The sequence below is a fragment of the Lactuca sativa genome, chromosome 2 (genome assembly GCF_002870075.4).
Source record: "Lactuca sativa cultivar Salinas chromosome 2, Lsat_Salinas_v11, whole genome shotgun sequence".
Taxonomy (NCBI): Eukaryota; Viridiplantae; Streptophyta; class Magnoliopsida; order Asterales; family Asteraceae; genus Lactuca; species Lactuca sativa.
This window is the reverse complement of record NC_056624.2, coordinates 167,449,228-167,463,692: the sequence shown is the minus strand read 5'-3', so window position 1 is coordinate 167,463,692 and position 14,465 is coordinate 167,449,228. Positions and strand designations below refer to the sequence as shown.

General features: G+C 32.7%; 1 protein-coding gene across 1 annotated transcript; it reads left to right on the top strand.

Moving 5' to 3' along the window:
• The first annotated feature begins 5,754 nt into the window (after nucleotides 1-5,754).
• Nucleotides 5,755-8,243, top strand: LOC111897349 (putative pentatricopeptide repeat-containing protein At3g47840). Its single transcript, XM_023893300.3, has 2 exons — nucleotides 5,755-5,876; nucleotides 5,988-8,243. The coding sequence occupies exons 1-2, from the start codon at nucleotides 5,855-5,857 to the stop codon at nucleotides 8,093-8,095; spliced, it is 2,130 nt and encodes a 709-aa protein (XP_023749068.1). The 5' UTR covers nucleotides 5,755-5,854; the 3' UTR covers nucleotides 8,096-8,243.
• Nucleotides 8,244-14,465: the final 6,222 nt, after the last annotated feature.

Genomic DNA, 14,465 nt, shown 5'->3' with positions numbered 1-14,465 from the left:
TTAACTATGTCAAATTTGGTTTTGTATCACGTGTGTGATGTATGATGTGGTCGCTTGATCAAGAGCAAGTTCTTGTGCATTATTTCTATCTGTCATCAATACGTCTGATTTATCTATATTGAACATTTGAGTTAAAGTTGACATGATTATGAATATGGTGAAGGCTTTGTCTAGAAAAGTCCATAGAAAATGATCATGATTGTTTGTAGATTTTGGATAAAAGAATAAACTTTTGCATGGAGTGCATTTTAAGACACAAAGTACTTTAGGCATCAAGGTACGTAATACTTTTTCCCTAGGGTTTCCGCATGTATTGTGTTATTGGTGTTTACTTTTGCTTCTAGTTGTGATAATCACAATTTTTTAAACATGTTTGATCATTTAGGATGATCGAACATCTTTACTTCATATACATTGTTTGCCATTTGATTTTAATGTCACTGATAACTTATTTTATTTCCTTATTTTATTAGTTTATTTTTAGATCTTTTTATCATTAATGCATTGTAATTTATTTATTTTTCTTTAGTATGGATCATACCAGGTGCTTGTTATGTTACATGAGATATTTTGTAGGTTTTTCGGTGCTTGTTGCGGTTGCTGGTTGATTGGAGACGGACTTAGTGGGCTTCCGAGACATTATTAGGCTTGGCGGAATCAAAGAGGAAGAATTGGGCTTTGAAAGTTATTGGCTTGAATCATTTGGGCTTGTGAAGATGGATCATAAAATTCAAATTTTGGCCTTGGAGCATCCATTTGGTGGCTAAATGATGATTAGTGCATTTCAAATTACATGGACAAGGGAGGGGGGACCAAAGGAATCTTTGGTAGTGGAAGGGTGGAGTGGCTTGGTGGACCAATAGCATTACAGCAACATTTGCGCGGGTGAAATTTTCATCGCGCGGGTACCCGCGCAACTGCCCAGTTTGGGCATTTTGGTCATTTGGCTTGCCATAACCTTTGGGGATCAGATCTAGAGGCTAATTCACGTTTTTCCACCATTGGAGACCTACAAGAGGCAATTTTGGGAGCTAAAAACCATTTCCTTTCATCTTTCCAAATCATAGGTAGTTTCTTTATGCAATTAGATTATTGTTCTTGTTACTTTGTTGCCATGAGTGGCTAATACTCTTATTTGGTTGACTTTGGCTGAAAACCAATGAATGTTTGTGGGTTTTGAAGGATTTATGTTGATTATCAATTTATTCCATGTTTATGATTCTAGTTTGCAATTCTTATGCTTATTTGATGCTTTGATCATGAGCTTAGTATTTCATTGAGCAATAGTTGATTTATTTCATGGATTTTGCATTAGATCATTGAATTTATCTAGAACAAAGGCTTTATGATGGTAGAAATCATCTCTAGCTTATGAATCATATCTCCTTTATGGATGTGTAAGCATTTGACATCCTCTAGGAATTGGGGATTCCTTCATTCTTAAGGCTAATTGATTTCTTGGGATTGATTGCTTCAATTGACCCTTGATATTAATTAAGAAGGTGTGTTGTGGGCTTCCCCAACCTCCATACTACCTATGAGGAATCTTGGCATATCATGCTTCATGATTGCTATAACCAATTTGGGATGAAGGATAAGCTTTGTATTAGATCCTAATGATAAACACACAAATGTTCATTGTGTTGAATTGCCTTAGTTAACCAATTATTTCCAACCTTTGAGCATCTCATCAACTTGCTTAATTGCAAGGTTTTAAGTTATTCAATTATTTTAGTTTTCAAGTAATCAAACAACGCCCCTTTTAGTTTAATTGTAGTTAGTTAGTTTAAATTTCATTAGTTCTATTAGATTGCATTGGTGATTGAATACAACCATTTCCCCGAGGATCGATACCCCTTTTTACCATTATATTACGTTTATTTAGCAATCAAAAGGGTGTAATTTGCTTGGTGGGCTTGACATCCCACCAGACACATAGTTATCATGCACGATGTAGGACTGGCTTGGTCTAATACTATTATTGGTGTCATAATACTTTAATACGCGATGAGCGAGATAATAGATCTCCTACCTCTAGTCATGGTCACGGGGTTTTTGCTATGACTATGAGCCTTTTGATGGATAATCCAGAGGTCATGAAAGTGTCACCTTGGCTTTTGTATTTCACATTTACAATGTGGCACACACTTATATGTTTTGTCATTAAGACATAATTTTTTGAGGTGTTATCGAAATGATGAAAAAGATAAATTATTACACTATAAAACAAATTTAGCAATGACCAATGCGGTTTTATTTTTACCTGAAAACTGAAATTTTAACTTTTTTTTTGAACGACACAATATTATAAAAGTAAAAGTCAGCGAATGGGAGTGTACATATAGGGAAAAAGAAAAATCAAAAAGAGTAAGCATCGTAGATGGTAGATGGGTTACACCTAAGAATTTTCTATGTTGGGAGGCTCCACAAGATTCAGCAGCAAGAGACTAAAATTATTTTAAGAACAACTTAAAAAATTAAAGTAAACTAACCACATTGTAATTTAATATTATAGAAAGTTATGTCAAAATTTTCTTTTTTTTAGAACAAAATGGAAAGACTTAAAGAGTCACCGAGGGCTTTAATAGTTGGAACAAAATGGAAAGACTTTTGAGTCATGTTCGTACGACTAATAGTTTTTCATGATAGAACATTAAAAATGTGAAGATCTAGTGAAACAACATCAATCCATTCTCGTTGCCTTTCATAAGCAAAGTAAAAGTGCAAGGAAAGATAACTATATACGATTAAACACTTCCGTTAGAGGTGTGCAGACATCTACCTAATGGTTCATTATCATTTAATGGACAAGATGAGTCATAAAAGTCTTTGCAAAGAGGAAAATTCTTGGAAACACTAAAATTGGTTATTGGTAAAAAAAATTTAGTGAGGATGTCCTAAAAGTTACACGAGAAAGTGATCAGGCAAGAAAATTCATTTCGTTAGTTGATGAGTCTAATGAGTATAAAGGAACAAATGGTCATGGTTTTGTGATATGTTAATAGACTTGGCCTTGTTAATGAGAGATTTGTAGGTGTTGTTCACATAAATGACACATCTTCCAATCTCTTAAATATTCTATAGACTCTTTATTTGCTCAACATAGATTGAGTATGAAACAATTAAGATGATAAGGTTATGATTGAGCAAGTAATATGTACGGTAAGTTTAACGGTTTGAAAGCTTTAATTTCAATGGATAATATTTCAGCCTTTTTAGTATACTGTTTTGCTCACCAACTTCAATTAATGGTTGTGGCGGTTACAAGACGATAATGGTGTCAAAAACTTCTTTGAAATGTATTTCCTTGCTATGAGTACGGTTTGTGCTCCTTGCCAATGAAAAAATATGATTCAGGAAGGTTATAAAAAAAAGTGCAAGAAGCAACTAGTAAAAATAAGATTAAAATCAGGAGTGGGTTCAAGGTCGATTCAAGCCGATGAGGCTCTAGACAAAATAAAAAAAATAAGGCCCTTAACAATATTTTTTAAAGTATGAAAATGATTAATTTCTTATATTCTCGAAGAATTGGTTGAATTTTCTTCGTCTTCTTCTCCACCAATTTTAGTTCCAATCTCGTTTTCCTTTTTTTTGCCGTTGCATGGGACAACTTAACACCAAATGTTTTTTTCCCTATAATAATATAAATAGACATATAAAAAATGGGCCCTAAAAATTTGGAGTTCATAGATAATCGCTCATGTTGTCCCATCCGTTGATACGACCTTGAATGAATTAAACCAAGAGCTTTCACTAATATGAGTCAAATATATAGTTTGGGGGTTCTCATTATAAAACTTTGTCAAATTTGGTTTTCTTTATTGCTTAAGGTTGTTAAAGTCCTCGAATATGTCGAAAAAGAAAGTGAATATGGATTTAGCCAAAACCAAACAGAGGGTGTTACTTTGTATTTCAAAACATTTAATTTTGTATTTTATTTGCATTTGCTGTTGCACGTTTTAGAGATTACATATATGTTGTCTCAAGCGCTTAAAAAAAGCTCAATACATACTTGAAATCGTTTCATTGGTAGAGATGACATAAAAAAATTGTAGAAGTTTAGAGATGATCGGTTTGAAGATCTTTTAAAAGAAGTATATGTTTTTTTATGAAAAATATGAAATTAAAAAAATAAACATGTTGGGAGATTATACAAGGAACCAAAGACAAAATACCGACATGACAATCAACATTATTATAAAGTTGAAATTTTACCATGTTTTTGGTATAAAACTTCAAAATTATACCCTTGTTTCCTTACTTTTACTTTTTTAATATTTAATAAATATATAAATAAATACACCCATATCTCTCTACATGTAACACTTTGTTTTGCAAGATGGATCGGTGGTGAGCCAAATGTTTGGTTTTGAGGAAAAATAATTGCTACGACATGGTGTATGGATACCCATGACGTGACATGGTTTTTTTATGATCGCGTTGTTCTTGTGAGCACCATGACGTGTCATGTAGTGTGTCACAATGTGGTGGATGTGACAACCTAAGCCTATTATCTTTTAGGGTTTTTTCTATATTTAAAGCCTCTAACTTCTAGGTTAGAACTTGTAGCATTCATTATTAAGATAATTCATTATTCATTATTTAAAGCCTTTTGAATCGATTTCAAAAGGAAGACAAGAGGTAGGCATCTTGAATTGATCAAATGAAAGGAGAATATGAGTTTCTGAATTGATTTCAAATGAGAGGGATGAGAGTGTTTGGGGCTGCGAGTTTTTACGACAGGAACCTATGACCACTTCTTCAATGTCAATAGAGAGAGAGAGAGAGAGTATGTGGGCCCTTATCTTTATTTAATATTAGTTTATAACTCGTGGGAAATACTATTACAAATATAATTAAACGTTCATAGTAAAAACTTAAATCTATTAATTAATTATTTTAAATAAATTATTAATTAAGATACTTTTTAATTATATAAAATTATAATCGTTGATTCAAATAAATACGTAAAATTATATTATATCACCTTATAATTTATATTATTTTATTTTATTTTTTTATTATAATGGTATTAATTTAATGTAATTAGAGTGAAAAATTTGAAATGAAAAATCAATAGGTTGATAAGTGACATGACATTAATTAGGATGCCTAATACGGTATAACGTAACAAAGAAACTATTCTTTTATTAGTATATGAAGATTTTTAATAAGGATACAATTTAATTATTAGTGTAGAAAAATTGATAATAAACACAATATATTTTAATTTTTGGAAGACCTAAAACCACATACATACCACATAGATTAAAACAATGGTTCTAAAAAACGCGTCATGACGCGTCTCAAGACATCTCATTACGCGAGGCAGTGACGGAGCTTGAAGTTTTGATTTTGGGGGGAGGGGGCACAACCCCCTGACCCTATATAACCTCCGCCACTGACGCGAGGCGTGACCTACCCGTTACGAAAACGTCTAAAACGGGTTTATAAAATGTGACGTCCAAATAACATGTCAAGATGCACCTTATCCTGTTATGGCGCGAGTTTTTTTCAAGACGCATTTTTTTTTGTTTTTTTATCGACCCTAAAATAATTAAGTTTTTGTTAACTTTTTTATACTAAATATTAATATAATACTTCTAAAAACTTGATATATTTAATAAAATTCATTATTATATGATTTACCTTTTTAATTTATATAAAATAGTCTTTCCTTAAAATAAAAAATAAAAATAAAAAAAATAAAAAAAAAAGTTGTGTATTTGCCAAGATTTTAACTTTGACGTTTTCGCGAAGCCTTAAGAACCTTATTAAAAGCGATTAAAACCATAAGTATACAAAGCAAAGACGATTTATTGTATTAGGGAGGCTAGAACCAGGAGCATTATTGATGGTCGCTATACATTTCCTAGGTGCGTAAACGATGAACGTCCAAAATATATGTTATCAATACGGTTTAATCTTTAGTATGTAACGATGTATGTTTGATAAGTTGACTAACCATGGTTATATGATTATATCAGCCAGAATATGTATCAGAAGATCGTATATAACCTCATGTATTGCCTACGCTCAAACATTCAAGCCCCAATCAATTCAAGAATCCCACAATGTCACTCAATTCAACATGGTCGAAGTCAACTCCAAACTCAAGGAGCTCGTAAAATCAAACAGGTTGAGTAACGCCCGCCAACTGTTTGATAAATTACCTCACAGAGATGAAATTACATGGACCACCATAATATCTGGCTACGTAAATACCTCCAATTCATCTGAAGCTTTGTCCTTATTCTCCAACATGTGGGCCGATCCCTCTCAACGAATGGACTCCTTCGTACTCAGTTTAGCACTCAAGGCATGCGCTCTCAGTTTCAGTGCTAAACAAGGCGAATCACTTCATGGGTACTTAGTAAAAATCAATCTCGTGAGTTCCGTCTTTGTAAGCAGTGCTCTTTTGAACATGTATATGAAAACCGGGAAAGTATACGAAGGCTGTAAAGTGTTCGATGAAATGCCTATAAGAAATGTGGTCTCCTGGACTGCAATCATAACTGGGTTAAACCATGCTGGTTTCCACATCGAGGGGATCTCATATTTTTCTAACTTATTACAAAATGGTATGTCATATGATTCCTACACCTTAGCTAACGTATTAAAAGCATGTGCAGATGCTTGTTTATTACGTACTGGTAAAGAAATTCACACACAAACATTGAAGAAAGGTTTTGATAAAACTTCATTTGTGGCCAACTCTCTTATCACCATGTATAACAAATGTGGAAAAGGTGAATACGCATTATACTTATTTGATAAAATCAAAACAAAAGATGTTGTTTCATGGACAACAATGATCACATCATATGTTCAAATGGGTCAAGAACATAACGCATTTAATGCGTTCTTGCGTATGCAAGAATCAGAGGTGAGTCCTAATGAGTACACTCTCGCAGGACTCATCTCTGCTTGTGCAAATCTTGCACGAATCGATTTCGGTACACAATTTCATGCGTGTGTTTTGCGCAACGGTTTTATTAAATTTATGTCCGTGGCTAATTCCATTGTGACAATGTATTCAAAATGTGGAAAGTTAGATTCATCATCAATAGTTTTTCAAGAAATGAGACAAAAAGATATTGTTTCATGGAGCACTATAATTCGAGGACATGCTCTAATGGGTTGTGGAGAAGAAGCTTTTAAGTATCTTTCTTTAATGAGAAACCAAAGATTAAAACCAAATGAATTCGCTTTTTCTAGTGTTTTAAGCGTATGTGCTACCATGGCGAATCTTGATTTAGGCAAACAACTTCATGCTCATTGTCTATGTGTAGGTCTTGATCATGAACCCATGGTTCAAAGTGGTTTAATTAATATGTATTCGAAATGCGGGTCCATTTTAAAAGCTTTAAAGATTTTCAATGAGGTTAAATGTAACGATATTGTGTCATGGACTGCAATGGTCAATGGGTACGCAGAACACGGGTTGAGTCAACAAGCTATCGACCTCTTCGAGCGGCTCATCGGGTCTGGTTTAAAACCGGACGCGGTCACATTCATTGGGGTTCTAACCGCATGTAGCCACGCGGGTTTACTTGACTTAGGTTTTCAATACTTTGACCTAATTAAAAAATATAACCTAACTTTATCTAAAGAACATTATGGTTGTATGATTGATTTACTTTGTAGATCGGGTAAATTACGTGAGGCTGAAAACATGATAAAAACCATGCCGTTTAGTGGCGATGATGTTGTGTGGTCAACTGTGCTAAGAGGTTGTAGGTTACATGGTGATGTTGACTTTGGGCAGCGGGCAGCCGCCAAGATTCTTGAGAAAACCCCAAATTGCTCTTCGACCTATATTACTTTGGCGAATTTGTATTCGGGTAAAGGGAGGTGGAAAGAAGCGGCGGATTTGAGGAGATTAATGAGGATAAAAGGTGTTGTTAAGGAACCAGGGTGGTCTTGGATTAAGGTTAAAGATTGTGTTTTTGCATTTTCGGCGGGAGATCATTCGCATCCTCAATGGGAAGATATAGATTGTGTTTTGAGGTTATTGTGTTTAAGGAAAGAGAAAGATTTGTTGCTATACAACATAGATGAAGTTGAGAAAATTTGGTACTCGGATAGTTCATAGCATCCTACTTTCATTTCTTACTACCACAAGATTGTGTTTTAAAAAATCTATCCAATTATAACATTGTGTTTTGCCACACACATTATATCATAACCCAAATGTTAATATCATAAAAAGTATTGCTTAAACTCCTAGCTCAAAACCCTCGTTAGCAACAATTATAATGACATGTTAGCTGACAAATTGATGTTGTTTTTATTCATGTAGCTATAGACGTCAATGCATTTTAAACCATTGAGTCTCAGGTGTAAAACCATATGATATAAAAAAAAATGGAGGTTTTTAGCGTGTTATTTCATATGAATATAAGTTGCATGCTGGCAAATAGCGCCGGTCCTGAAAAATAAAATATTCTTAAAGGTCCAGGACGAACAAGAAAAAAAATGACTTTTATCCTTATTATAATTTAGTATTTGTAAATAAAAATATATAATAAAAAAATTGGGTCATGTTAAGCTGTCCACTTTGCCCCCCTCTAAATGCTGGCAAATGGCAATATTATGATCTGTGCATAGCTGTTATGGTTAGTTTAACCTACCATGATAAAGAATATAGATTTTTAGAAGATCTTCGTATTTTTCATTTTGATAAATGAGAAACAGAGAAAGAAAATATACTTAGGATGTTAAATGCAAATTGTAATCTCCGATGGTTTTTTATAATATTATTTTTTATTAATTTTTATCTAGCATTTACATCTATTATCACAAACTTTTTCGATCATAAACATTTACCATCTTCTAGCTGATTGCGGATCTACAAGGATGTCTGATATTGGATTATAAAATGGTGTGAAATTAGCAATAACCAATTCAACCTAGTACGTGGTCTTATTGATTTTGCTGCCTCATGGGAAAATTGTCCTAAGAAGAGAGAAATTCTCAACATGATATTTTACACCAAGTTTTGGAACGTATGGATAGCAAGAAATGGCAAAACTTGGAGTCTATAATTCTTCAAACTTACAAATACAGGGGGAATTGGGTGGGTAGAAGGGTGAAATGGAGTTGCTTTCCATTCTAAAAAAAAGTCTTTACTTTGTTTCATGTAACTATGCTTCTTTGTTTTTCTATGATTTTTCGTGTTGTTTGTATTCCTTCCACTCCATTGCTTCTTGCTTTTGGTTTGGGCTTTTGATATATTAAAATATTTGGTGTTTCCAAAAAATAAACATTTACCAAAGTATTTTTTATAATTCTCGGCTATAGAATGTTTTATGAAATTTTCTCATCTAATATATTGTTTAATAAAAGGATTTATAAAATCATAAATGTCTAATATTAAGAAAAGTTGATAGATATTTGTCCCTCAACCACATGTTGACAAGTGATAAGTCATGGACGAAAGATATAGATATAGTAGAATAGAGTAGTGGATACGTATTTAAACCGTTCTAAAAACCAATAAAAATAAAAATTATTGAGTTGTGTATATAAATGATGGAGGTATTAAATTTTAATAAAAATTTGAGTCATTAATAATTATATTATAATATGATTAGAAGACAAATGAATTATTTAAAGCAAAATGTTAAAAACAAACTATTCCAATAACAGCTTAAGAGTTTTATAGGGTGACGATGGTTAGGGTGCAAACGAGCAAAACAGAACTCGAACCTGGCCAGGCTCGGCTCGGGCTCGTTTAATTTATATAAAGCTCGAGCTCAAGCTCAACTTGATTCGAGCTTTCTTGTATTGAGCTCGGCTCGAGCTTGTAAAAAATTATACAAGTTTGGCTCGGGCTCACGCTCGACTCGTTTTTTACCTGACATGTCTAAATAAGCTTAAACTCGACTCGAGCTCGTTTACAAATACCCTAAATCCATAATTCTCCTAATATGTTTTTTATTTTATATATATAAATAATAATAAATTATATTGTATAAAGGCTCGTTTAGGCTTGCAAGCCTAATCGAGCTTAATGACATAGGCTTGAGCTCGAGCTCGTTTAATAAACGAGCTTAATATTAAGCTCGAACTCGCCTCAGACTCATTTAAAAATCGGTTTCGAGTCGAGCTTTTAACGATTTGATCCCGAGTAGCTCGCGAGTAGCTTGACTCGTTTGCACCCCTACTAGTTCTCAAAGATCGGTTTTGAACTGTTTTTGGATTTTTAAAAACCGATTTTTATTACATTACTTTCAGTTATAATAATGTTTTTTCAGTTTTTTTGGAAGTGAAATTATGTTAGAAACATGTTTTTTCGGTTAAAAAACAGGTTCAGTTTGATAATAATAAATAAACCGAAAAAAAATCGGGTATTTATTAAAACTAATTGTTAACTAGTTCTAAAAAAAACTAGTTCTAAGAAAACGATATGGTTAAGAAAACGTTTCTCTTGTGCACTTGGGTTTTGTCAAAAACGAAAACCTTACCAAAAGCCCAACTTTTGACTTAGTGAGACTAACCTAACAATGTCTCTTGTCTTAATCAAACATGACTTGACTTATTCAACAACTATCAAACAAACTTTAAATTGTTCATTTTTTTAAATGTTTTTATCCGTTTTTATTATTGTTCTTTTTCAGTTTTTTATTAACCATGATATTGAAACTTAATTCAAAAAATTAATTAGAAAAATAATACAAGAGGATGCGCGTGTGTATATATATATATATATATATATATATATATATATATATATATATATATATATATATATATATATATATATATATATATATATATATATTCAAGTTTTAGATCTTATTTTTGTATTCCCCTGTTCTTCGGATACAATTCGATCCTTCTACGGCCAAATCTCAATTTGTGGAAAGCTTTCGATGGCTTCCTTATGAAAACATACATAGTTTTCCTTAGGGATAACCCCCCCCCCCCCAAGAAGGCTCTTCCGCATAGTCCCGCAATCCACAAACGGACGCATATGGGACTATGCCTTCCTAGCTGCGGGAGACCGAAACGCCAGTCACTAAGTACTCCATACGTGGGAAATGAAAGCAGAATTCGTTCGAATCCTCCTATATGTTCAATCTTTTTTAGCGGTTTCCCCAGAGAACTTTATCATTAATGCAACCTTCATTTTGCTCATTATTTATCGAAAAAACATCTAAAAATATAGAAATTCATACTTTTTATCCTCTTTCTATTGATATCAAATTTGATAAATTTTTTTTGTATATTTTTTATCTGTTCAAATTCACATTGTGAATCTACACTATAAATCATTAATTTTGTATAAATTCACTGTATGAATCTGTACAAATTCATAGTGTGAATCTGCACAGATTCATAGTGTGAATCTGCACATATTTCACCGGGTGAAATCTATACAGATTCATATTATCTGAACATACATTTTTTTTTATTAAATTTAATATCAATGGATGGAGGATAAAAAGTTATGGTTATCTATATTTTTAGTTTTTTTTAATGAAAAATTTACTCTAAAAGTTGAGAAAAAATTGGTCCTTAGTTCTAATGTTTAAAACGGTTTTTTGTTGAACTGAATCATATATATATATATATATATATATATATATATATATATATATATATATATATATATATAAACTATAAATGCATATTAATTATTGTAGTTTTTAGCATATTTAATCATTAAAATTCTGCATAAAATGTTGTCGGTTTTATTAATTTGGTTCCTTTTTTAGTTCATATATACAAATAACTATATAAAACATAAAAATAGTATATTTTTTGAAAACCGAAAAGTGTTGGAGAAGTTTACTATGCGGTTGGCAAACTGGAAAATCAAATTACTTTTGGTTCACGGTCGGTTTATAATAATAAATTTGATTCTTAGAAGCATTGCCATGTATTTTATGAACCTATTTCTAGCCCCCAAAAAGTAATTAATTCCTTAGAGTCTCTTAGGATTTTTTTTTGTGGGGGCTACATGAACGAAAAAAACTTAGGTGGATTAAATGGAATAATGGGATGGCGAGTAAAGAAGAAGAAGGATTAGGGGTGGAGATCTAGGACTTCTTCTTTCAATCCAAGAACCAATGAACATTTTCTGTGACAATGAATGTGCAATTGCTTTGAGTAAAGAACCAAATGATCAATGTAGATCAATGCATATCGAAAGAAAATACCATTACATCCGACATCAAGTAGAAGAAGGCAAAATCATGGTGAATTGAGTATCATCAGAGGATAATCTTGATGATCCTCTAATAAAGGGATTAAGCAAGATCAAACACTTCAAGCATGCTAGGAGAATTGGGCTAAGAGATGATGTTAGATTCTATATTTTAGTGGTTAGTTGATAGTTTTGAAACAATGTAACAATAATAAATTGTAATTGTATGGTGATTAATTAACATATATTTATTTATGTTCAAAGTGTGTGATACAAATTTTCAATTATGTAGTGGTGTTAATTATGATGACATATGCGGAATTGATAAGATCTGGTGAATCATTTTTAGAATTATGAACACGAAGAACACAAGAGTAAATAAATCGTTTAAGCTCTCATTAGTTTGTAGAAAGAGTACAAGTGGGTTGTAATATTTCTCTCTATAAACTAATCACTCTAAAGTTCTTCCTTAGATAAAGTGAGTGTCACCCACTTCCTTATAAAGGAAAGGCAACTCATTACACACATACAAAAGAGTAAGCACACATGACATCCAAGTGTGACTTTGCACCCTAACATTCTCCCGCTCAAAGTTAGGATTGGATGTCCCGGCTTCAATATCCAACGAGCTTGCACGATTAAGACCAACTCCCTCTCGAATTAATACCGGTCTTCAAATCCGCAAATGAATACCCGAGAAGCTTTGAATACCCACTCTACATTCTCCCCCTTTTTATAATAAAAAATGATTATAAAACCCACCAAGGTTGAGAAGTTCCCGACGAATAATCTTCCCAAACTCCCCCTTGATGCTTGCCAAAAATGAAACCGCGAAAAAATTGCATGGAAAAACAATCACGGAAAAGTTATGAAAATTTTCCAATTTTTGTGGAAATTTTCAACTTTTGGGTGAGAGTTGCAAGACTTTGAAAATCCAAGTAAAAACTGCCAATATCAGAATTGTAAAGGGACCCATTGAGCCCAAAAAAGCCAAATATGTGAAACTTTATCCCAATTGCGAAATTGGGTATAAAGCGTTAATTACCATGAACTGTAGGGGCATGTTTCCAAAATAACCCCATTTTTTAGAATTTTCAGCCCAATGTCGAAGTTAGGATAAATTCTGCCATTTCTTACGAACTCTAGGGATTCAAAACGAAACTTCAGCTTTTAACTTCTTTTTTACACCCATTTTGAAGTTGGGTAATTGTTGCCACTTCGTTGAAAGATTAGGGGTGTAATTCGAAAATGTTAGTTTTTTTCTTCACTTCGTTATACCAATCGACTATTCGCTTTTCATCTTAAAGACTTCGTCAACGAACCATGTATGGTCCTCGACAACGAAGCACATATGAGTCCTCAATAACAAATCACGACAAAGGAATCTCGACAACGAAGCATGTTCAGTCCTCGACAACGAAGCAAAAAGTCAACCCAAATCGAAATCAGTAATTTGTTTACGCGAACCGAACATCAATATTAACCGATTTCGACTTCCAATAATCACAATTAACTCCAATTCGACTCTACATATACACTTCAAAATCAACTGTCATAAATCGAATTTGATTCCTAGACCTTTGATTTCCAGTACATGTTCATTTTCAAGAAATTCGACCCCAAGGTTCCATCGATTCCAAGTCAAACACATCAAATTCCAAGCATACACAACGAAATCGTATTCGACAGGTAAATCGATTTCACAAATTGATGCTTATTCGACCTAAAAGCAAACTCAAATCATAAATGTCTGTGACTTTGACTCCAAATATTCGACTCTAATACTTTATAGCAATCGAAATCACAAAATACAATTCGAACAACATCAATGGACATGTTCGATTTGCAAAACAACTCCAATGAACATAGAATACAGGCGAAATTGAAAATTGAGTATTGAGTCCAAGCATAACCACTAGATGCGAAGAAAAAAATATGAACAAAAGTCAAAATTGAAAATCGATTTCAACCAACCCATCGATTCTATTTCAATCGATTGGAAGTCAAAGTAAAATCTCACAATTCGATCTGATGTAACTCCAGTTACGATCGAGTTTTTGAAAGAACATCAATCGAATGGTTTATCAACTGAACATAAAATCAAATGCTATTTGGGCTTAACAATAGATCGATGAACAGTAATGGGCATTTGATCTGGGTAGATGATCAGTAATGAAGAGTAATTGATTTGGGCTCATGATGAACAATGAATTTCGAAAAAAAAAATTTGAGAATAACATTTTGATTTTGTATTGATCTAAATAAAAAAAATAATTGGATCAACAATGAGGTAGAAATGGATTTGATTCAA

Bases quoted from the DNA above. Each gene is read 5' to 3' on its own strand.
- LOC111897349 (XM_023893300.3), top strand. From the start codon at position 5,855: ATGGTCGCTATACATTTCCTAG. The intron at 5,877-5,987 runs GTGCGTAAACGA...TGATTATATCAG, and splicing joins GGTCGCTATACATTTCCTAG to CCAGAATATGTATCAGAAGA.